The following is a 26,128-nucleotide window of genomic DNA, read 5'->3' as shown; positions in this document are numbered from 1 at the left end:
CAAACAATATTCAAAAAGGTCACTTTCCCAATAATTTTATATTTTGACAAATAATTTCCATATGGTTGCCCTCTCACATATTCCTCTGGAAATATTTCTAAAAGCCTCTTCTTAAATCATTAATGGTAACATTCTCCAAGCATGTTATCCACCTGAACATGTTTTTAACTGCTTCATTTGTAATATAATACTATAAATAAATAAGTAACAAAATAAATCTGTTTGTAGCTGGCAATGAATTCACAATTTAGGTTGAATTGCATCCATCATTGTTTATAATAAATCTGTTCCTCTCACGGGTGATCAGAGTTTGCAGATAAAAGGAGGAAATTAGAAAGGTGTGAATAGAAACTTTTACCCAGAAAGCTTAACAAGCCATTCAATTCTTATTTCAAAATCTAGTAAAAATACAAGAAACCGTTAGTTATTTATGAAACATTAAGTGGACATGCTTATGTTATGGAAGTGCATTATAATATAAACATGCAATTAGTATTTTAACAATCAATACATTATATAAAGTACAACCATTGTCAGTTTTTGAGTTCAAAATGCTCTATACTAGAACTACTTCTAGCAATTATGCATACTAAAGTCAAGACTTAAGATGTAAGAAAATAATATGACAGCAAATTCAAAGACATGAAATTGAGATGGCAATAATCGAAGGAGGAAGGATATAGTTCATCTAGCCGGGTTGGAATAATAGTGGCAGATGCTTAAAAAATTTGAAGTGAGAATAAAGTGAAATAATCTTAAATGGAGAAGAAAAGCAAAAAGGAAGAGATATTTATGACCTCTGAATATCTTATTAAATTTACAGCCAATTAAGTATACTTTGAAGAGTACTCACTGATCCAGTGCTGCAAATATGCCAGAAAATATGTCAGAGCTGACAAGGGTGAGGTGACTTGATAGATATCTTCAAGATTATGAGGATTTTGTTTAGAGTAAATAGTAAGAGATCACAAAAGGCATTACTGTGTAGGTTAGATAAAAAATATCTTGGAGAAATGAATTAGAATGTTGAATTTTCTGCTGGAAACCATTAAGCTGAGTCCATACATTTCAAGAGGGAGTTTGATAGTGACTCGAAAAATAGATTAGAGTAGATGGTCCAGAGAAAAACTCTAATATGTATTTGATTAGCTTAATGGCAAGCAGTAACCTTTAATTCTACAGTATTGATCAACTTGCTTGAAATTCTTCATGTTCATAGAAAACAATATTTCAAAATATTTTTAAGAGACAATTGGAAAGACTTATAACCAAGATGCAATTGAATTTCATTTCTGTAATATTGGCAATGAAGTGCCATTGATTTATTATAGTTTTACTTTTCTTCATGCAGAATTATACACAGATTTTCCTGTCAGATATTGGCCCCAACTCTAATTGCTGAACTATTCTGCACAGATGACTCTGTTACAGGCTCTCAGATATTATCTACAGGTGATTCCATAGCAAAATTTACCTTTCTATAAACACCCTCTCATGTGTGTGTGTGTGTGTATGTGTATGTGTGAGTGTGAGTGAGAGAGAGAGAAAGAAACCACTAGCATTGTCGAACATGCTCAGGTTACTGTGGTATAATTAAGGAAAAACATCTTCATGTGGTTCCTTTAGTTTTCTCTCACGAACTTATCTTCTTTACCTAAACCATGAAGCACATTAGAATCTCCTGAGGAATTCCTAGTCTCACATTTTTGCCTGATGGTACAAGTGGAAATAGCAAGCAAGAAAACTTAAGCAAGTATTAAAAACTTAACAATTCTAAATGGCAGACTGCCTACATAAACAAATTATTTGTGACATAAAATTGCATTGCAAATAAAACATGAACTCAAAAATAACGTTCTTTTAAGAAATGTCTTTTTATTTCAAAAATAAACTTTTTTCATAATAAAAAGTATACAAAAAAGAATGAACACAATGCAAAACATTTTACTTTCACGGTCAATACATTCAGTCATGTTAACTTTTTTTTAAAAAAGTCATAGCGTCATTGCCACTCATGTGCCTGGGGTGATACACCATTTCAATGTTTGAGAGGCTTCCCCACCCGACTCAGTCCCTCCATGTGCCTAGAGCCTTTGTGTTGGCTGCATCAAGCTTCAGTGCAAATTTCTTGACCAGGAAGTCATTAGAATTTGTAATTAATTCACTTAATATAAGTGATGCCTAAAAATGTGATATTCAGTGCCCATAACATCCAAGTAAATGATATGTAAATGAGGCAATGCAAGTGCAAGTGTTGCCTATCAGTAAGCTTCATTCTTAGTTTGAAATCATGTACCACTAAAACCAATGTGCAAGAACTGGGTCCATGAAGTCCTGGTGTCGCAACGTTTAAATATTGGTGCACTGATAATTCATCATTAAATAATCAGCTAACCTATGTCTCTTCAAAATAGTTAACTTAACATTGTGTCCTTTCTAGTCGGTTTCCCAAATGTGTTACTGTCATAATGATCCATGGATTTGCCTTTAAAATCTAATCCTAATTTCTGTCGATGTCTAATGCCATTACATAGCTTGGCTTATTAAGGTTATGACATTAAATGACATCTTGAATAAATTCTTGTCTTGTAATCACAGGCAGATCTTTGTTACTCCCACATAAAATACTGTATTTAATAAAATTCTATATTTAATTACAGGAGAATGGCTAAGTACTTTGCCAGAGAAGAATTGTACAATTCTAGGGCCAGTCATCATTGCAGCCTGCTAGTTTTAAATCCTTACCCACTGCAAACAAGTCACCTGGATAAACATTGTCAACCCTATTCATAATCTGAAACTGCAATGAGTTAACACCTTTTTCCCATTAAAATCATTCCAAAACTCTCAATGCCCAAAGAGAGAGAATTTTCCAAATTGCAAGTTATTGATTATTATTGGTTTATTATTATCACATGTACTGAGATACAGTGAAAAGCTTTTTTTTTGCTTGCCATTCAGACAGATCATGCCATACAAAATTACATCAAGGTAGTAAAAACAAAACAGAATGTAGTATATCATGTTGCAGTTACCGAGAAAGTGCAGTGCAGGTAGACAAATAAAGTGCAAGGGCCACAACGAGGTAGATTGGGAGATCAAGAGTTCATCTTTTAGCTTATGAGAGGTGCATTCAAGAGTCTGATAACAGTGGGATAGAAGCTGTCCTTGAGTCTGGTGGTTCCCAAGGAACAATTATACACATCTCCTATCAAAATCCCATTCAACATAATTACCAGAGGAATAGTAGAACACAGAATTAACAGTGATATATATTTGGAATACATCAATCTACTCCAATATTAATGCACTTGAAATAAAGGTGCAGATGAAGGTATTACGTGGCCTGTAGATGGTGCTGTTTGACGCTGTCTTTAACAATTCTTTCCCATTCCTGATAGAAATTGCAACAACTGAAAAAGACGGCTTGCTAACTGGATTTTTTTAAAAACATAACATCCCATTTTTGCAGATTAAAATGTAATATTATGGTTTTGGTTGAGAATATGGCCAAAGATGAAGCATTATTTATAGATGATTTCTGCCTACACATTACATAAGAATATCAAACGGATAAAGAAACAGCTGTGTAGATTGGGAATGTAATTATATTTTTAGTCCATGCTGCCATGGAAAAAATTATTAACAGAATATACAAAATAAACCAAGAAAGGTTTATTCACTATTGATTTGATAATGCGAGTGGAAAAGTGGGTCTCTCTCCCTTTGTTCATCTTTTATATCCCTTCCCTCCTTTGTTACCAAGACTCATCATCCTCCCTCACCTGCCCATTACGCCACCCTCATCTTGTTCACCTATCACCTTCCAGCCTCTGTCTCACCCCTCCCTCTCTCTTCTATATACTGGCTATCTTTCACCTATACTCTCAGTCTCGATGCAAGGTCTAGACCTGAAATACCAACCATCCCTTTGACTCCATAAATGCTGCCTGACCCACTGAGTTCTTCCAGCAGTGTATCTTTGACTAGAGAAGTATGATCAATTAATCATCCAGTTAATCCATTGTTTCTTTGTCAATGTTTCTCGAATGCAGAATACTGAATACTTTTCAAATAAGAGACAGGACTTCAGTTAATGGAGAGACTGGAGAAACTGGTTTTGTTATCCTAAAATCAATGATTCCTGAGAAATGCCAGTCTAGAGCATGAGCCCAAATTTATGGTTTGAACACACAACCTTCTGTCTCAAACAAAGGTCTGAAACATATTCTGATTATAATCAATGTAATAAAACTAGACTCTGGAAAATTTACACTTGCATATAGATCTGCTCTTATACCCTATACCATTGCCTCCGTGGACATTTCTCTCCTGTCATACTTAAACCATCCTGTGTTTTATGGAATGTTCGATAAACCAAGTACATACCTGAATCCTTAAATATCACACATTTCTACTTTCCTTTGAGGCCCCTTAATTTAGTTCTGTACATATATTCTAAGGCAAATAATTACATATAACATGTACATCTGAGTTCCCAGCACTTTAAAGAATGGATCTCATTAACCATAGATTTTCTTTTCCATCAACAAAATTAAGTAGCGGTATGTATGCCTTTTGACTCATATACCCATAATCTTGGCTCATTTTGTAGCATTTACATCTTTGAGTCAGAAAATTGATGAATTAAATTCCATGGCATATTTAAATGCATAATCCAGTCCAACACAATCCAATACAATAGTGAAAGATGAAATATCCCATTGTTCTATCCAAAAACCTTGCTGCTGAAAGGTCATCCACCTGAAATGTTAATTTTGTTTCTACCTCTGTGGATGCTGCTTGACTTGCTCATAACTTCCAGCATTTTCTGTCTTTATTCCAGATTACCAGTACCACAGCATTTCATTTTTGTATGAGAATATTAATTGAGAGCCAGTGAAGGTCAGCAAGTACAAAGATGATGGATGAACTAGATTTTTAATAAGTTGGGACATAGAACCACAGTTTTGGATGAGTCCTGCTTTACAAAGAGTAATATACTGTAGGTAAATAAATAACTTCAGTGCATGACATATTCGATCGTGTATGCTTCATTGTGCCATGTGTGCAATCTGAGAATAAATCAGATACATCTTTTGAAGCTCTCCCTGTTTCCTAATATATTATTGTCCATTCTCCACTACAGCAAGAAACCTAGCAATATGGGCAGAAGGGTAAAGAATTGAAGCTGACTAATGTAACAAAGTCTTTGAATATATGCATATCAATGGTGGCAGGGCATGTCTGTAAACAAAGTCTCAATAACTTCACACAAAATGTTGGGAGGAATTCAGCAGGTCTGGCAGCATCCATGGAGGGAAATAAACAGTCAACGTTCAGTTCCTCCAGCATTTTGTGTGTATTGCTCCAGATTCCAGCATCTACAGAATCTCTTGAGTCTCAATAACTTCAACTCGAAGTAACAGGATTTGAATTCAGACTTAAACACAGGATAAATAATGAGTTGTACGTCACTGATTAAAAGCCTTCTAAGTTTTAACAAGGGAATGGTACAAGCTGGAACAAAAAGTAAATTACTGGAAGAACTCAGAGGGTCAAGCAGCATCTGTGGAGGTAAAAGTAATGTGTCGACATTTCAGGTCAAAGCACTGCATCAGGACTGGGTGTAAGGAGGAAAGTTGGCCAGTATATAGAAGTGCTGCAGAGGGGTGGGACAGGAGCTCGTCAGTGGCAGGTGGAACCAGATGAGAGGGGGAATGATGGGGCAGATGGAGCCAGGTGCAGGGGGTAGGGGATGGCAAAGGAGAGCAAAGGAAGAGAGAACCTGAAAGAATCAGTGGGAGTGAGAAAGAAATACAAGGGGCATGGTTACCTGAAATTGGTAAATTCAATTTTCATACCATTGGGTTGTAAGCTACCCAAGTGGAATATGTGGTGTGTTCTTCTCGACTGCGTTTAGCCTCACCATGGCAGCAGAGAAGGCCAAGGACAGATAAGTCAGAGTGCGAATAGGAAGGGGAGATGAAATGACATGCAACAGGAAGCTCAAGTTGGCCATCAAGATGCAGACAAATTGCAGGTGCTCTGCAAAACAGTTGCCTAGCCTATACTTGGTTTTGCCTATGTAGAAGAGGGTATTTTGCAAGCACCAAATGCAACAGACAAGGTTGGAGTTGGTGTACCTGAATCCCTGCCTTACCAGGAAGGGTTGTTTAGGTCCCTAGATGGTGGTGAGAGAGGAGGAGAATGGACAGGCGTTGCACCTCTTACGGTTGCAGGGGAAAGTTCTGGGTGACGGAGAGGAGTAGGTAGGAAGGGATGAGCAGACCAGGGAGTCACAGAGAGAAAGGTCCCTGCAGAAAGCAGAGAGACTGGGAGGAGAGGGGACGATGTGACTGGTGGTGGGATCCTGTTGGAACAGTGGAAATATGTGTGTGTGTGTGTGTGTTAGTGAGAGCAGACATGTGGGGAATGGAGGAAATGTGTGCAAGGGTTCCATCAACCATGGCAGAGGGAAAGCCACATTTTCAGAAAAAGGAAGCCGTTTCTGCAGTCTCTAGTTTCTCAATGATACAAGCTGGCCGATCAGACTGATGTAATAGAAAGGATCACAAGCATGCTAGTTTAGAGCAGTGAAAGGTTCCAACTACTAAAAGAAAGGGCATAAGGCCTCAGCATCTAAGACTAGACCCAAGAGTGAGAATAATGTCAACCAATTAGGTTTGTAATGTAAGGGCAACACTTCTGACAGAAAGCCACATAGGAGAGACTTGTACATTAAATCTCATGAGCAGCATAAAGCACAAAACTTAAACAGCACAGACACCACTAGCAGCAATAATGAGAAGTGAAAGTTAATGATCAGTAAGTATTTCATATGAATGTCAATATAGCTATTAACTGTTCAATTATGGACAGTGATATGTATACCTAACAACACATTCAAAAACCCAAACTCAAAGCATAATTTCTCATAATGGTCAAAATGTTAAGTAACATTAATTAAAATGTTAGTTGTTGACCATACAGATGAACTCTGCAAAGAAAATACTTGCTCAAAGAATTAAAAGTGGATTGGAAGAATAAATTTCACATTGGGCACTCTACAACCACATCCAGATAAGTTTTTAGAGCAACATACAGATATGATCAAAGATACCAGCATTAAGGGGCACAAAGCTCACACATGTATGAAGCCAAACACCAAGCCAATATAGTGCAGGCCCAGACAAGTACCATACATATTGAAGGCTCAAGTTAAGAGAAGGAGTTCAACAAACTTGAATAACACAGTGCATTGATCAAAACTGCACAGAGTGATTGGATGATACCTGTTGTGGTCCCCAAAGCAGGCAAGGCTTTTTGGAGACAGTATGGTAACCTTCAACTGAGCCACGGATGATGAACAGTATCTATTGCCCACATCTCCGGATCTGCATGCTGAATTGGAAGGAGGAAAACACTTGCAAGTTGGACCCGTCACACACACCCGCATAATTAAACATAGAGAGAAAAAACACAATCTGGCAATCAATTACCACAAGGGGATTATTCATATATCACACTGATTTGTGACAAGAAGTCATCATCCAAAGCCGGAAGAGGAGTCAATGTGCTATTGCAGAGAAAGAAGAATTTCTTTTGGGCCTCGGGGTAGACACAAACAGTCTGCAACTGATCAAGGAAAAGATTGAGAGCACTGTCAAGACTAGAACGCAGAATGTTACTGAAATTCCATCTTTCCCAAGCATAGTCCAACAGTAAGCTATATGCCTACTGGACCTTGTAATGCTATTGAGACCACTGCATGAACTGTTGAAGAAGGATGAACAGTGGATAAAGCACAAGAGAAGGTGCAAGACCTCCAAAGAGATATCTTAATAGTGAGGCCCTCCAGTGCATTAAGACACCACTTGCATGCTTTGACACCCACAGTTATGGAACTGAGGCAGTTATAAGCCATGACATGGACAACAGTCAGAGAAAGCCAAATGCCTTTTTGTTGCATACACTAACAAAGGGTGAGAGGAATGACACTCAAATAAAAAAAAAGGAAGTACTGGAATTCATACTCAGGATCAAAAGGTTCCACTAGTTCTAGTCAGGCATACCATTCACACTTTCACTGACTGGAACCACTGTTGGCCATTCTTGGACCCAGCAATTCCAACAACAGTGGCCTCAAGAATGCATAGGTGGTCCAGCCTCCTGTCCAATTTCAATTATGACATTGAATATTGAGCATTCAAGCAGAATGCCAAAACAGATCCAGTTCTCAAGATTGCCATATACCGTATGCTGATCCAGAGAAAACAATATAACCCTACAGGCCATACAAGATAGTTTTCAAATAACAGTGTTAACATGGTGAAATTGATGCAGAAGAAACCAATACTGAAGTGAATATACATTGAGGAGGTGGACTGATGCAGATACATGCTTGGATGAGACTATAAAGTCTCCCCATCACTGACACTACAAACTGTCCACAAGTCAGGGTTGCATCAATTAGGAGTACAAAAGAAGAACACAGAAGCAGAATAATGGCAGCACATTTATTGGAGCATTTGGGCATTGTTAATATGAAATCAGTAGCTTGTAAAGAAAGTCAAAAAACTGCAGATGCTGGAAATCTGAAATAAAAAAAGAAAATGCCAGGAACATTCAGCAGGTCAGGCAGCATCAGTGGAAAACGAAACAGTTAATGTTTCAGGTTCAAGACCCTCCATCAGCCTGTTCTGCTGAGTCCTTCCAGCACTTTCTGTTTTTATTTTAGACTTCGAGCAGTAGCTCGTAGTTTTGTCTACTGACCTGACATAGATAAGGATCTGAAAGAGCTACCCAGAAAATGCACTGTCTGCCAAGACTGCAGACATTGTGAGCACCACTGCAGATGTGGAAGTGGCCCACAAGGCCTTTCTAGTGTATCCACATAGTGGACACTGTGAGAAAGGTGAGGGCAAATTCTTGGTCTGTGATGTGGATATTAAAGGAGGAGATATTTAGGCAGGAATACTGGAGCATAGAATGTATGAAACCAAAGGCACTGCACAGTGAAGCAGGAGAGGTGGGGAGATCTCTGTGTGTAGTGAAAGAAGCACAAAACAAATAAATCTTGTGAGGCCTATCAGGTCTTAATATGAAGCATCAACTCATACATTTTCTTCTGAGCTGCAGATCAATTCCACATTCCATGACAATATACTCCTACAGAAATGCAGTTTTGTGGAAGGCACAAGTTCAGCCAAATCTGGAAGGGAAGGTGGAAAAAAGGAAGTAGAATCAAAACAAACATGATGCATGCTATAAAGGAATGCAATTCAAATTACATGGTAAGATTCTTAAGCTGGGATGTATGAGTGACTGTGGGGAAAACAGCTCCAAGAATTGTCTTGAAAGTGCGGGCAGTAGATTCACATAGACCACTAGACCAAGGAAAAAGTGAAGAACATTTTGAGTTTGCATATGGCGAGTCCTACAATTAATGAAGAGTTGACACAGAACAAGATTGAAGTTAAGAAATATAAAAATAAGTCCAAAGATAGAGGCTACATCAACAACACAGCCAACACATGAATGTCATTGTGCACATTTGGATCGAGAGGGGGTCAAGATTGTGGGAAGGTGAGCTGCCAGAGCAGGGGGGAATCAGGAGCACAGGCAGATGTCCAGCCAGAACTAGGGGTAAGGAATGTGGTCTGGTTTGCAGCCAGAGCCAAGGGTTCAGAGTGTAGGCATGTGTGCAGCCTGAGCCTGGGTCCAGGAACATGGGCTAGTGTGTGACCAGTCTAAGGGTCAAGAGGATGGAGAGATGTTCAGCCGGAGCCAGGGGTTGGGAATGTGGGTGGGTTTGCAGCCAGAGCTGGGGACTGGGTATAAGGTTGAGTACACAAGACTGAGCGAGAAGCGAAGAGGCCACACGTGTCTGTGTATGTGTGAGGGAGAGTGAGAGAGCGAGTGTCTGTCACGTGCTTGACAGCAAGTGAGTGCACACATGACAGGTGGCACCTGTGTACCCACCTTTATATGTGAGCGTTTTTGAGAACATCTTTGAATCTTCTTCTCTCCACCTGGGAACCTCCTCCCATGTCAGAGCTTGAAATAAAATGTCTGTTTCAGGAGTCTGGTGGGCATTTTAATGGCATGTACTGCCTGATGTAACTTGGGTCACAATACTGGAACTGTTGGCCTGGGAGAGAGAGGAGGATTTGGGATAGTATTGACAACCTTGAGTCCATGCATTAGGAGCACACAGAAGGCCTGTGTTAGCAGCAGAAAGAGTGCACCACCTCACAAACTTTGCACCCACCCTGTCAGCCACTTCCTGCCCCATCTGTGGAAGCATCTGCAGTTCCCATATTGGTCCACTTCTGCCAAAGTGGAAAAGAAGTCATCCTGGATTCCCGGGGGCTAAGATGACAAAGGTGCAGTCTGAGGAGAGCCCCCTATAAATCATTCACATCTTCTCGTGCTCTCCATGTTTCCTACAGACTACAAAACTCCAATAATCCACAATCCGACTATTCGGAAATCCCAATGGTTTGGCATCTGGATTAGCAGGTGCTGTTTGCTCTGCTCCCTTTCACACTCCAGGGCCCCAGTTCATATATTCTCTTGAAACTGACTGGGACCCTGGTTCCTGTACTCGGTTGAAACTTATCTGGCTTTGTTTTTCACACTTGAAGCTCACCAGGTTGACTGGAAAATTTACTATTCTACTATGCATGATCCAAAAAAAAAATGATTTATAAGTATGCAAAGTATTAATAAGAATAACATTCAAATAGTCAGGAATATCTGCTGAGATAGCTGCATCAAAGTCCCAAGCAAGCTGAATTAATGGGGTTTTACTGTATTCTACACACTCTGCATGCTACTCTAGTTTCACTCTAAACTAGGAACCCACAGGTATACACTATACCAGGGAAAGGGATGCAGTTGATGGCTATGATGTGACATATCAAAAGTGATGGCTTTGGTCTTTCTGAAATTATAACGGAGGAAATTTATGCTCATGCAGTATCAGAAGTGTCACGAACCAGCAACAAAAGAAACACACTGAGCATGATTCAATGTTAAAAACTATTTCATTAATCACTACTTATGATAATACGTAAAATAAAAGTAAAAATGTTAGTATGTTAGAATTCAAAAATGTTAAACCTCGAACGTTAACCCCAAAACTAAACTCTTTGTGTGTGTGTGACAAAGTCCCAAACTCCAAGTTCCGGAATGGTTCTTAAAGTTCAGTTCCGCAAGCCATAAGGTGAAACATGAGCAAGGGCTTCTTCAACAACCACCGTTGTCTGAAGATAAGACGTAGATGTAGAAAAACAGAGAGAGAGTACATACGAAATCCAAATGTTCCACGATGGAACCCAAACGACATTCCAGTGGTTACTCGGTAGTGACTTCCTCACCCCGAAAAGCATCCGAATCGTGGTCGTCCACACACACAAATACCTGTTTCCTTCTACAGGTCAGCAACAAAGTGAACTCCACCGGATTACTTCCAACTTCCATACATGGATTTCAGAGCCAGACACAGTTATTGTTTCTCATCCATCGATAGAGAAAACTAGCAGGCTGGTGTCTCTCTCCCTCTCTCCTTCTTCTAACTTCTTCAACAATGTCATTACGTCCTTTATCTTCTATTGACGTAAGCACACCCCACACACACAAATACACACACTCTCTATCTTAAAGGGACTTTCACTGAGTCCGTAACAGAAGTCAGACAAACAGACTGAAAATGGGATAGTGGAGGTGACAAGTGGGGTAACAGTGAAGTAAAATAAGATGTTATATGATATGTATTTGAAACACAAAAATTGTTTATCTTATCTTAAAATTCTTCATCCTGCAGTTCTACTCTCACCGGTTTCATTACCCAGTCCAGGTTTATTAATGATGTCAGTAGACATACAGAGCAAAAATAAACTCATGAAGAATCATTCTACACTGCACTGTATAAAAAGAGGTTATCAATAAATCAAATAATTGGAGCACTACTAATACTTAAAAACAGTTTTATTAGCAACTTCGTTTTTTAAAAATTGTAACCACTATAATTTACTTTAAATTATATTACTTCATTCACTATTCACCCAGTTTGCTAATTTCTCTTTATTAGAGGTCAACCAAGCTACTAGGCATCACTTTTAATCAAGGAAGACTTCGTGAAATTTGTCGCTTATACATTCGATTGACCCAGATACCATTGTATCCCATGCAAGAATTACTTGTTACATATACTTTACAACACGATTTCATTACTTTTTCATTCAGTATATTGTTTCTTCAGCACTGCTTAAATAGATACATTCAATATGTGACAAGATAATTTTTAAAACACTTTTTAATAATTACTACCGAGTCCCATCCAGTCACACCTCCAAATATATGAACGAATTCAAGGCCTATTTTGCCACTAACATTGAGATCATTGATTCATATGATGTTGTTGTTTCCAGTCTCTTCCTCTCACCTCATTCCCTTCAGTTCTTTTCCCTTCCCCCATCCCTAGTGAGATTGCTAGACTTGGCTCCATTGTTGCTTATGCAAAATATTTCCAGTGAGAGTACTACCTCATTTAACCTCATGGCCTCACCCACCACCCTATCTGTGTAACCTTCACCAACCCTACAAATCTTCGTGCACAGAACACTCCATTTCTCCAGCTCCAATATTTAATGCTTCCCTGCCTCTCTTCACCCATGTGCCTTCAGTCTTATAGATTCCATGCTCAGTACTCTTGTCTAAATATTTCTAATTATCTCCTCCTTTAATACACTCTTTAAAATCCACACCATAGACCAGACTTTTGATACCCATGTCCATTTTTGTATCTTAATGCTGTGAAGAAACTTTGCTTACTGTGTAATGCATTGAAATGTTTTTCTCTATTAATTATGCTATATAATTCAATAAAGAATGCTAGAAATAATAATTGTTATCAGAGTGACTGAAAGGTTCTTGACTGGAAATATTAACTTCTGTTTCTCCCCCCATTAAAAGCTGCCTGACGTGGATATTTCCACCATTTTCTGTTTACATACCAGATTTCTAACATCTACTGTATTTTATCTCTATAGCAAGTTGCTTCTTCAATAGCAAGTTCCTATTCAAAATACAGTATAAAGGAACTAAATATATTTCTCATAATTTAGTTGCTTAAATTCATTTTTACAAAGTTGCGTGAATGGTTGGGTTGTTTCATTCATTGGAAGGAATATGATTAAGTTAATTAATAATTTGTGTAAAGTAAATTGGGACTGGATTCCCATTGGTGTGCCTGAACAGGGTTTCAATTCAACATAATGCTGTTAATGGGTTTTATCGACATTTTGAATGTTTGAATTCATAGGTGATGTTATTACTGCAGAACAATATTTAAGAATATAAAAAAATAGGAGTAGGAAGGAGGCCATTTGGCCCTTTGAACCTGTTCCACTAACATTGAGATTGTGGGTGACTTTATAAATCAACAGTATTTTTCTGCAGTATCCCTATATTCCTTGATTCTTTTAATATCCAGAAATCTATAAATGCCTGTTTTGAACAAACTCAAACTCAATGAGCCTCTCCAATCTTCCAGGGCAGAGAATCCCAAAGATTTGCATCCCCTTTTAGAAAAGAGTTCTCATTTCAGTGCTAAATGGCCTGCTCCTTATTCTGAGTCTGTGACATCGATTCAAAACTCATCAGTCAGAGAAACATCCTCTGTGCATCCAGCCTGTCAAGCCCTTTTGTATGTGTCAATGACATCTCTTCTCATTCTTCTTAACTCCAGAGAAAACAGTCCCATTCTAATCAATCTCTTCTTTTGGCAATCTCTTCTCTTCGGTGGCAAGCCCACCGTCCCTGGAACCAGTCTAGTGAATCTTTGTTGCATTCCTGCTAAAGTATACTCTTTTCAGGTAAGAAGACCAAAACCATACACAATACTCCAGGAGCAGTCTCACCAAGATCCTACATGATTGGAATCTCCAGACATTTGGGTCTCACGTCTACCACCGCAATGCAGTACTGAGGGAGCACAGCAACGTCTCTCAAAGATGTCTTTTCTCTCTGGTGGATGTAGAAGTTCCCATGGCACAATCTTGAAGTGTGGTGATGGGAGGGGGGAGACGTGGAATGGGGTGCAAGTTAGTAAGTGGTGTTCTAGCTAATGTTTCTCCCTTATTCAATATTATTAAAATAGATTATTTAAATATTAACATATTCCTGCTTTTGAGAGCTTTGTGCACACACGGGCTGTCATGTTTTCTACAATGGTGATGCACTTCATTATATGATTAAAATGGAATTGAATAACAGAAGGCCTTTAAGCTATAGTACAGGTACATTCCCACAAGGGCCAAAAAGATAAGAGAGTAGAATTAAAAGGGGAGAAAAAGGGCATATGTTAGATGCTAGGTTGTTAACATAAGCGAGAGCCAGGATCATTACAGAAAGTTCAGGGAGAAAGTCCAACAGATACAAAGGCCAAATATCAGGAAAAATATAAAAGAGAATCTATTCTATTGTGAAGAGGAAAAGAAGATCAGAAGAAATCTACTCATGGAGGCTGAGGGTATTGCCAAGGGTACCAAATGAGTATTGTACATCAGTCTTCACCAAAGGAAGATGCAGCTGAAATTTGGATAGTGGTACTGCACTTAAAGTGAATATATCAACAAAAGCTGCTGAAGAAAGCAAGGAAAATATCGGAGGGGCTTGCCTCTAGAACATTCGTTTCAACCATTCAGTTCTTGAACTGTAAAGCCCTAATCACTACAGCTTAACAACAATACAACCACTTTGCATTAAAATGGACTTCGTTTTCTTTGTTCTAATTGTGTTCTTTCTCATAAAAATTGTGTATAATTTATGTTTTTCTTGCGAATGCTGCTTATATGATGCTATGTGCCCATAATGCTGCTGCAAGAAAGTTTTTCATTGCACCTGTGCATACATGTACTTGTGTATATGGCAATAAACTCGCCTTTGACAAAAAATTTCAAGCATCTTTAGATTCAATGGCAGTATCTAAGGATAGGAAGATTGCAAACATTACAACCTTGTTCATAAATGGTTGTAGAGATAAACTAAGTAAATAACGACCAGTTTAACCTCAGGAGAAAGTTCTAGAAACAATAATCAGAGACAGAATTAGCAAATGAACACAGGAGATTTGATTCCAAAAAGCTGGCATGAATTGTTAAAGGCAAATCAATATTAGTTTTATTCTGATGAAGTAACAAAGAGAAAAATGCAGTTATGTGGTATATCTAGAATTCCAAAAGGTGTTTGATGAGATGCCACATAATAGCTGTCACTAAAATTGAATGCCATGGAATAAAAGGGATTGTTAAATAATTGAATGTCATAGAATAAAAGGGACTGAATAAAATAGAAAATTTGTTAAGCAAGAGTAGAAATGAAAGATACATTTTTGCTTGAAAGGAAGTGCCCAGTGGAGTACCCCAGGGATCTGTACTAAGACCATTGCTTTTCTAAATATATACAAAGATTTGGATGCACATGGCACAATTTCCAAACACTAAGGAACAGTGAACTGTGAGTATAGTAATAGAATTCAAGAAGATACAGACAGGCTGGTGAAAAGGGCAGACAAGTGGCAGATGAAATTTAATGCAGAAAAATGTATTATTTTTGGTACAGAGAAGAGACAATATAAACTAGATGGAACAATTCATAAAAGAAGAGATCTGCCAATACATGTCCATAACTCACCGAAAGGAGCAAGGTGGGTTGAGAAAATGATTAAACAAGGATATGGGACCCCAAGCTTTATAAATAGAGGCATAAACAGCAATAACAATAAAGTTACAATGAGTTTTTATTTTTAAAAAAATGGCTCAGTTTCAACTGGCCTACTACATCCAGTTCTGAGTATCACACTTTAGGGAAGATGTAAAGATTGCACAAGATATTTACCAAAATGATTCCAAGGAAAAGGGACTTTAGTTATGTGGATTGACTGGATAAGCTTGGGATTCTTGTTCTTCCTCATTTTCTTGGAGCAGAAGTTACAAGGGACCAGACAGAGGTACTCACAATCACAAAGGGTATTGACCAGGTAGATAGACAGAAACTGTTATCATTGAAGGTATGGTCAAAAACCACAGTGTAAAGAACAGTGATTGTCAAGAAAATCAAAAGTGAGGATTTTTTTAAAGAAAACACAGTGACCGTTTAAAGTGAACTGCTAGAGTCAGTTGTGGAAGCACCTTCAATTGCAACATTCAAAAGGGAACTGGATAAGCATCCAAAAGAACGTGCAGGGCTATGGAAAGAGGGCCAGCTGGATTGCTCTTACATAAAGACTGCAGATCCTCGAATCTGGAGCAACAAACAAGGTGCTCAGTAGGTCGGGGAACATTTGTGGAGGGAAATGGGTCAGTCAACCTTTTGGGTCAAGATGCTTCATCTGCAACCTCAATCATGCTGTAAACATTCTACAATATAATGTAGCACAGAAACAGGCCCTTTGGCCCAACTCATCTGTGCCAACCATACTGCCCACCAAACTTGTCCGATTTGCCTGCATTTAGCCCATATCCCCCTAAACCCCTCCTATACATGCACTTATCCAAATGTCTTTTGAAAGTTATCACAAACAATTATGGTCCAGATTTCACTGCCTTTAATAATAATGAAAACAGAATCAATCTACTAACTTCCAAAAGGAAATTGGATCAATATTTGAGAAAAAAATAATGTGCAGAACCTTGGCAGGAAAATGTCAATCAGACTCAATGGACCAAGTGACCTCCTGAGCCAAAACGATTGTACGATTCCATGACTTCAAACCTACTTCATTGTCAGGAAGGCGCTTTGAGGCATTTTGAAACCCTGTTATACATTCTTCCTTTCTGCGGTCGTCATGTTTTGCCATCTCTAGGTTTTGCTTCCGCCTCTTTTCTCAGGACATCCCATTCCACAGCGTCCTCAACAACAATCTTATTTCAGTCACTCCAGTGGAGGGAGCAGGGCGTGACCTTGCCTCAGCCGCCAAGAATAAAGATTGACCAATCAGCGAAGCGTCACCAGTAGGAACACATCCAGCCTGCACCAGTTTTGTTTTTTCTTAACTGCACACCCTAGCACAGTAAATCTGGAAGATACACGGAATAATTAGAAAATGGATCTTGTTCATTGAATTTAAAATACCCCAACATGAAGCCTTTGAAGGGGAGGTGTGACGCCATCGCGTCGTCTCGGCGAGTGGAGGCAGGCGGGTCGAGAGGAATCAATAAGCGATTGATGGCTCAGCTCCCCAATCAGTGCTGAGAACCGCACGTCAGTTCGCGTCGGACGTCGAGCTTGATTGGAAGAGGGCGTATTCCCAATTGGATAGAGCCAATGGGATTCAACGTCCCGTCAATAAGGGGCGTGGCTATGGACCTTCCGACGATGGAGTGAAAGAACAAAAGAATTAATTCAGGGGCGCTGGCGCTTTTATAGAAAGAAAAATATTTTTTTAAAAGTAGAGGTTTATTATTTAATGAGGAAAATATTTAATGATAATCTTGTCCTGTTAATGTTATACAATGCCGAGTAGTACAGTGTTTACAGACATGGAGCGGGACGATGGCGACTCCAGGCCGCTCCACATCGCCATGGAGCAGCTCACCGTGTTCGGCCTCGAAGACTCGCCGCCTCCTCTCGCTCCTCTCGCTCAGCATCGCCGGGGCCTGGAGGCCGAAACTCCACCTTCGCCACCGCCTTCAGCTGCCGCTGCCGGCGGAGCTCCGGTGGCTGTGGCCGGCTCGCTCCTCCTGCAGGGCTCGGTGACGGGCAGTCCGCAAGGAGCGGCTCCTTGTCCGTGCCCTGCCGCTCCCGGCGGCCTGCCCCTCGTCTCCTCCGTCCTGGCTCTGTTCGAGGCCGAGCAGATCCAGCAGCAGCAGCCCAGAAAAAAGAGCGTCAACATGACCGAGTGTGTGCCGGTGCCCAGCTCCGAGCACGTCGCCGAGATCGTGGGCAGGCAGGGTGAGTAGAGGCGGTAGCAGCCGTTGAGGGAAGGAGTTCGAGCCTCCAAACGCTCACTCACTTCGAATGCCTTGTCCCAGTCCTTGTGTGAAACCCTCTCTCCATTGTTGTCCCTCTTTCAGTCTCAACTCTTTGTCTCACTCCATCTGCCTCTCTATTCTCTTCCACCCACCCCTACCCTATTATCCGCCCTTTCCTTCCTATGTACCTGCATTCGGTCTATGCTCTTTCCCCATCTTGTTTTCTGTCGATCTTGGCGAGGTGGAAGGAGAAGCTCACTTCCTTTGTTTCATTCTCCTTGCCGCTTTTCCATCGTTTCCTGTTTTCATCATTTGTTTCTTCGAATAAATGAAGATCGGTAGTTGAATAGTAGAGCCATTTTAATGCATAGTCCTCCTGAAAAGTTTAATTTTTTAAAAACATTAGTGATTGTTGTTCTGATCGAATGGTTCTCGTTTTCTCTGTCAGATGCTAATAGTTCCATAATTTAACCAATACTCAATGTTACAGTTAATAATATTAACCCAGACATGTAGTTATTTACTCAAGTTACATCTGGCCGATAAAACTTATGTGGATTTAGAGAATTTTTATTTAATTTTAGTATCACATTTATAAAAGTGTTAAGTATATGTTTAACTTGGTTGACAATTTAAATTTAACATTTGTAGTTAAGATGCTATATCTGTAATAAAAATGTGATATTAAGATACCTAAAATATAATAAGCATGGTAAACCTGATTTTATGAAAGGGACAATTTGTTGAAGTTCTTTGAAGATAGCTGATAAGAGGGTTTGTGTTTGGATTCCAAAATGGTCCCACGCAGGAGGTTGTTGAACAGGGCTAGAAAATGTGGAATGAGGGGTAATGTACTGGCATGGGTTGATGGTTAATAGATAGAAAACAAAGAATCAGAACAAATGGTTGTATCCAGGTTGGAAGACTGTAACTAGTAGGATACCTAACTATTCACGATCTAGAAGAGGTGACCTCTTTAAGACGCTTACACTTCTTGCAAGGTAGATATGGAGAGGATGTTTCCCCTGGCTAAGGAATATACAGAGCGTCATAGGATTCTCTACCCAAACGGGTTTTGAGCCAAGCTCATTCATTGATTGCATTCAAAACAAGTCTATTAGATTTCTAAATATTAGAGGAATTAAGAGAGCTCATTTAGGGTTGCATGTGGCAATGCAGAATTTTGGCATAAATTAGAGGAAATGATCAAAATTCACCAGATGTACCCCATGGACATGCACATGTTGGTTAAAGCTGAATGCTTTGGAGAGGGTCCAGAAGAGGTTTACCAGGATGCTGCCTGGATTTCTTCTATGTCTTCTACATGTTATAAGGAGAGGTTGGACAAACTTGGGTTGTTTTCTCTGGAGCAGCAGAGGCTGAGGGGAGGTCTGATAGAGGTTTATAAGATTATGAGAGGCATAGATAGACAGCCAGTATCTTTTTCCCAGGCTTGAAATGTCTAATACCTGAGGGCATGCATACAAGGTGAGAGGGAGGGGTTTAGTTCAAAAGAGATGTGCAGGGCAAGCTTTTTTTTACAGTGGTGGATGCCTCGAATGCACTGCCTAGGGTGGTGGTGGAGGCAAATACAATAGGGGCATTCAAGAGGCCCTTAGGCGCATGAATGTGTGGAAAATGGACATTGTGTAGGGAGAAGGGATTAGTTTAGTTGGGCATTTGATTACTAATTTAATTAGTTCGGCACACCATTGTGGGCCAAAGGGCCTGTTCCTGTGCTGTACTTTTCTATGTAGATGGCAGAAGAGCAGGGAAATGGTGTAGAGGTTAAAGATAAGAGCTTGAGGGGTCAAGTGGCCTACTGCTGATTCTATTAAATTTGTAAGTAGCAATTGGAATCATTAAAAGCCTGTAAACATCAGTGAATATATCATATTTTTAATATCAAGGAAATTAAATTCATTGTTCCAAACTCGGGTGCCCAGTATTTTTGTAAATCTGTTTGTCTTTCCTATTTCAGAACCTGGTTGTATCCATTTAAGTTTTGGGTGCAATGAATTTATGACTTGGAGGTGTAAAATCTGGATATTTTAACATTCTTCAAAAATTGTCTTTTAAAATGGGTAGTGCGCATGAGTAACTCATTAGTTTCGCATGTGCATGCTCTGTGTGTGCAACAGACATGTTTTTGATTCTTTTTCAAAACTGGGAAGATCTAATAACCTTGCTATATCATTTTCTTTATTACTTTGATAACTGCCATAATTTTGCTATACTCAGAATGAAAGTTGATATAGCAAGATGTGGGTCCACACTGACCCAAAAAAACAATCATAAGCAATCTTTAACACCCACCATTTTGCAGGCTTTAAATCCTAGGCTTGATATTACCAAGTCATGGCAATTTAATTTCATTATTTTCAAACTGAACAATGGACAATGCCTCTTCACTGCAATATCTTTCTTTACCCTTTTTTGTATGTATAAAGAAAATGCATATTAAAATACCTTGTATGTTGTAGCCCAGTAGAATACATTACAAGTGTATTTTCTAGCACATGGTTAGACTCTTTCTCATGGTTCTATTTGCTAGCTGAACTATGTAATAGGTTGGTGTTAAATTTTGAACCTTGTTGACTTGAACTGTAAGCCTTCTGTGTTGATATGTGCCCTGGCAAGGAATGTTGTACTGTTTAAGGAAGTGTTTTAAAAAAAATAAAAATGATTGGTGCCATTTTTCAGTTATGGTGCATTCATTAAATCCATGTAGGAGATGATCATTTCTCTAACTAGGAACCACTTTCAAGCACTCCCTTTTTGAATATTTCACTTCCAAGTACAAATCATTACTTGGGATGTAATTATACTATTATTAATGACTCGTTATTATAATAAAGATAACTATAAACAGCTTAAAGTCTCAGCTTTAGATGTACAAGCTACAAAGTCTTGGTTCCAGTCCTACTTCAGAGACACTAGCACAAAGTTAGGGTAACACCTAAAGGGCAGCACTGATAGTGTGCTTTACTGTAAATGGCCTTTATTGGGTGAGGGATAGTACTATCCTCCCATGTACGCAAAAGTACATGGTTCCATGGTTCTGTTTTTAAAAAAAAGCAGAGATCTGTTGATTCGTATTTGTTTTTCGTCCAATAGCACCAAAATTTCTTTTTTGTATTTATCCAATTGACATTTCAAGACTTTTATGTTTTTGATATTAGTTACTATTTCTTTGATAAATATGGCTCTTCAAAATTAATTGAGAAGTTCATTAGGACATTGTGGGGTTGTGAAAAGTATTCCTATATTGCAAGCCATTTCATGCTTTAAACTAATAATTAAGGTCTGTAACAATATTTTAAGCACAGCTGAGAAATTGATCACAAGCTTTCAACTTTTTAATAATAGTTCTGCAAGACACTTTTCAGGTTCATTGAAGATCCAACTAGTTAAGAAACAGCATTTGAACTACACCAACCAGAATGTCGAAGATTCATTCCCTAGAGTGCAGGTCCAATCTGATTGCTGGTAGATCTCCTATGGTTGTCCTCTGTGCTTAAGAGTTCAGCAAGAGAAAATTGGTCAATGTTCTTGCCAATTATTAATATTCATTGACATTTTGAAAATTGGGTAAGAGTCATTACCTTTTGGGTTAAAGGTTCTTGGGAACTATTATTTTACATGATAGAATGAATGGACTTACCAAAGTGAAGTTTCAGGATTTCTGAAATAAAATGGCACTTTTTTCCTTTGAGGGCTTGATGCAAACTCAAACTTTGGTTGACTAGTTCTAGATGTACAGGAGCAAATTGTATGATCTGAAAATTCAGCTATCAGTAACTCTGACCACACTTAACTGGAATAATATCATAAATCTTTGTAAATTTATAGCTTTGGAATGTAATTTGTGTTTGGACAACAGCTCAATTGATTTAGCTAGAAATTTCTAAGACTTAAAATGCCAAATTAAGAAGAGAATGTCCTTTGTTTGAAATTTGTATTTAAACTGTACAAAAGTGAATGAATTTTAACTTGGTATGCAAGAATCCTGTAAGGAAGTAATCCTATCAGTTTATCTTTGCTAATTTCTGTCTGGGTGGGAAGAGAGAATTGACTGATCTAGTGCTGATTGGAGAGAAAATATGATCTGTGATCATTTTTTTCCTTTGTTGATAAGCAGATTAAATGAATCGTATAACTTTAAACTCTGCCTGAGCATTATTTGATGAGTCATGAGTTTATGTTCAGTGTGTAACAAAAAAAAACAATGCTTTGTGTTATTTCAGTTGCTTGCTCAACTTTAGCACTGGCAAAATAAGAGAATGCTAGAACAGATGGTATTGCCTTTTTGTAAAATTTGTTATTGATTTGTTAGCTTAAGAGAGATTTTTGAATTGGTGACTGGAGTTGGTTGGTCATCTTCAGTTTAGTTTGGTGGATAGTTGTTCAATGGATGCAAGAGATACTTGTGTAGCTATACAGTCAGTTCCTAATACAGTTGGGGAATGAAAGGCACTTTATATGCCTTTCAAAATCTTCAAATATCCCAAAATAGTTTAAAATCGAAGTAGCACTTTAATATACAAAATGATAGCCACTTACTACTAGCAAGCTGCTACAAATAGCACTGTTTTTTCCTAGTAATGTTGTTTGGGGGAATAAATATATTATCCCATACCATTTTGCTAACTCATTAGTTATCTTCAAAAGTAGTGGCAGGGGATGTTTTACATTCACCTGACAATGCAGATGGTGCTTTTGGTTTGATGGCACTCTCCATATTAGTGTCCATCCTTGCTGCACTGGATGGTTGACCCAAATTTGATCTGCCATTCTATGTAGTGCAATGATGTTATAATGGCATTAGGAAATCCCTGGATTGTTTGATTATGAAATAATGAGACTTCAACATCAAATAGGAAGAGCTGAAGTTGTTGCTGTATTGTATCCTGCAAAAAGTGCATCGAACTGCTTGCTGATAGTGAAAAAGAACCGTCTTCAATTTCGTGCTTTGTCATGGATAGTATTGTACTTTTATTGCAGCTTAGTATGACATTGAGGGTGGGGACTTGTGAGCTTGGGGTATTTGGACATTTTCGTGTAGTTCATTTGTTGGTGCATGTTAACTACTGTCCTTCTGGTCTTGTCTCAATAGAAGCTAGACCAATGTGGACTACTTCATCATCAGAACTGTAAATGTCAGCCATGGTTCAGTAGTAGCTTGCTTGCCTTTTTCAGTCAAAAGATTCAAGGTGTGAACACAAAAATCTCTGACAGCAGTGTACAATTGAGGGGTTGCTGGATTGTAGTCTATTCAATGAAGTTTTCAACTAAGGCCCTCTCTACTCCAGGTGAATGTAAATGATCCAGTGATATTTTGATGGCATGAATTATCATGCCTCCTTTGCAGTGGTAACCTTCAATCAAGAAAGCGGAAATGCTGGTCAGCAACGATCACATTTCAAAATTAGTTGTAAAGGCCTGTGGGGATGGTCCAGAGATTGAATGGTGGTTAGATTGCATCTTTATTTTTACAAATTGAACTTTTTTTTTCAATCTATGGAATAGTTGAACTGCTACTTCATAGTTAAATGGAAGATACTTGAAGCTGCTGGAGACATCAACTTGAAGAACTCCCTTCAGTATTGTTTTGGTCTTGCTGCTACAATTGGTAACTGTAAGGGGATGGTATCTAGCCTGGCAAACCAAAATGTCTGTTTTAAAATGACATGGGTCCACTGTTGATAAGTTGTCACATTTAAGTGATAACTTTTTCTTGATAAATTCCAGTTTGTTTTCTTTGTTTGACCTCGATTTGCAGGTGCCATGGCGTCTAGAGAATAATGAAGGAAGAATGTCTGTCCAAGTTCATTTTTTTCCATCAGGAAGCTGCTTCCAGTGGGATATTTGGACTACTGTCCACTAGCAAATATGTTTGAACAGTTGCTTTAGTGTAAATATTTATTCCAAATAAAACTAGTCACTCAATAATGATTTGGTACTTGTAAGTTGTATATAATAAGACCTCGTAACTCAAGGTATAAATATTGGGTGGTGAAGTGATGTTGTAATGTGTGAAGTAAATTGCACTAAAGTTTTAATAAAGCTGATATAGTTGACAAAAAAACACTCTTCCATTCTCAAAAACACCTTGTTATACTTTATCCCAGCTTTCCTGTTGTAATTTTCAGTGCTTGCCAAGCTCAAGGCTCGGCTTGCTGCATACTCCCTGTAAACAGAATAGGATGCCAGAGTTGGGTTGGTGTTCACAAATGAATTAAAGCAGCTGCTTGAATTCAAGGTCACTGCATAAATAGACCAAATGCTTAAATAGACCAGTTGTATCAGTACAAGACTGAGATTAATGGTTTTCAGGGTGTTAAGAGAATAGGATGGGCATGTGCAGTTAATGTTCAGCATGCTTTTATTGAATAGAAGCACAATTCAGTGGAAGGATTTGTAAACAAAGGAGAAAACTTTAAAATCAAGCCATTGCTAAACTCAAAGCCAACATAGTTTGGTAGCACAAGGCTGAGCTGTACGTAGGCCATAGTAATATTGAGGCGGTGCTATGGCTGAGCTCCAGTTTTGTTTAAAGAGTGCAGGGGTAGAGAACTTGAATAGATGAGTTTAGACAGGGGTAGTAACTTGACGTAGCTAGTCTTTGCAGTGAAGAAGATATGAGATTGGAACCTCTGGCTGTACAAGAACAGTAAGATGCCATCTAGTTCTGGTTCGGTTTCAGGCAATGATTGTGGATTTTGAGTCTTCTAATTCCCAGTTTTTACTTGGAGGAAATTGTTGCCCCTCCATTACTGGGTGTCAGACAAACTGTGCCTAATGATTTGACAGAGTGAACCAACTCAACCATAGTTGGTGTTTGAAATTTTTTTTTAGAATGGTGGAGCTTGTGTTGCAAGGCTTTCTTTCAGGATTAGGAGTTAAGGTGAAAGTGTCAATATTAAAGATGAGGTTGCATAAGAGGATAAAGGGATTATGGAAATCTGGTTAAATGTGATTTTTAAACAATTATTTTTTTTATTAAACCTACTTACAGGATGAGATTAATGTGATGAGCACATCACTGTCAACTCTGGTATTCATTGCATAACCATAATTTTCCTTGAAGTGCTTGAAAACAAACTCAGCCTGTCCAGTCTCTTGTAAGTGAAATGCTTCAAAGCAGACAGTATTCTGGTGAATCTCCTCTGCACCCTCTTCAGTACAACCACGTTCTTCCAATGGGATGGTGACTACAACTGTATACAGTACTCCAGCTGTGGCTTGGCCAACGTTCTATTAGGTTGTACTATAGCCTCCCTGCTCATGTATTCTCTAATGAAGGAATGCATCCCATATGCCACCTTCACCTTATCTTGCCAGTGTTCCTCAGTATTTCCTGAGGCCTTGCCATTCATTGTGTATGTCCTACCCTCATTAAGCCTCCCAATGTTTATCACCTTGCACTTAGCAGAATTAGTTTCCATCTGCCACTATTTTGCCCATTATTACAAACTGATCAATATCATCCTATAGCCTGAGGCCACCCTCCAACACCAATTTTCATGTTATCGGCAAAGTTACTAATTCAACCCAGATTCATAACCAAATCATTTTATTTATTTATATAAAAAAAAACAAACAGTAACAGTCACAGCACTAAGACATCTAATACGAAAGCAGCCATCACCACCTATTTTCTATCTTCAAGCCTATTTTGGATCCAATTTGCCTTGGATCCTATGGAGTCACATGGGACCTTGTCAAAGGTCTTATTGAAGTTCATGTAGGTATTAATCACACTGCTGTCATTGATAACATTTTGTTACTCCTTTGAAAAATTACTTGGACAGGATCTCCCTTTAACAAAGCCATGCTGACTACCTTTGATTAATCCTTGCCTTTCCAAGTATAGATTAATTTTGTCCAATGACTCCCTATCACGGATGTTAGATTCACAGGACTGTAATGAGGTGGTTTATCCATGCTGCCCTTCAATAAAGATACCACATTTGCTGTTCTTCAATATCTGGTACCTCACCTGTGGCCAGTGAAGATTTAAAAAGCTGTCAGGACCCCAGCAGTCTTTCCTCCCATAGTAGCTTTGGGGACATTTCATTAGGACCTAGGGATTTTTTTCACTTTTGCATCAGCTAAGACATCTAATACGTCCGCCTTTTTAATGT

At 38.7% G+C, this 26,128-nt stretch overlaps 1 protein-coding gene across 1 annotated transcript in view; it reads left to right on the top strand.

Moving 5' to 3' along the window:
* The first annotated feature begins 15,538 nt into the window (after positions 1 to 15,538).
* The window catches only part of LOC127566437 (RNA-binding E3 ubiquitin-protein ligase MEX3C), a 29,600-nt gene continuing 19,010 nt past the window's right edge, over positions 15,539 to 26,128 (top strand). Inside the window, exon 1 of the mRNA XM_052008851.1 lies at positions 15,539 to 17,961. Within this exon, the coding sequence (XP_051864811.1) occupies positions 17,523 to 17,961 (439 nt within the window). The 5' untranslated portion in view covers positions 15,539 to 17,522. The remainder of the gene's footprint in view (positions 17,962 to 26,128) is intronic.

Source organism: Pristis pectinata, chromosome 2 (assembly GCF_009764475.1).
Source record: "Pristis pectinata isolate sPriPec2 chromosome 2, sPriPec2.1.pri, whole genome shotgun sequence".
In the NCBI taxonomy this organism is placed as follows: domain Eukaryota; kingdom Metazoa; phylum Chordata; class Chondrichthyes; order Rhinopristiformes; family Pristidae; genus Pristis; species Pristis pectinata.
This window is presented reverse-complemented; position numbering and strand designations above follow the sequence as displayed.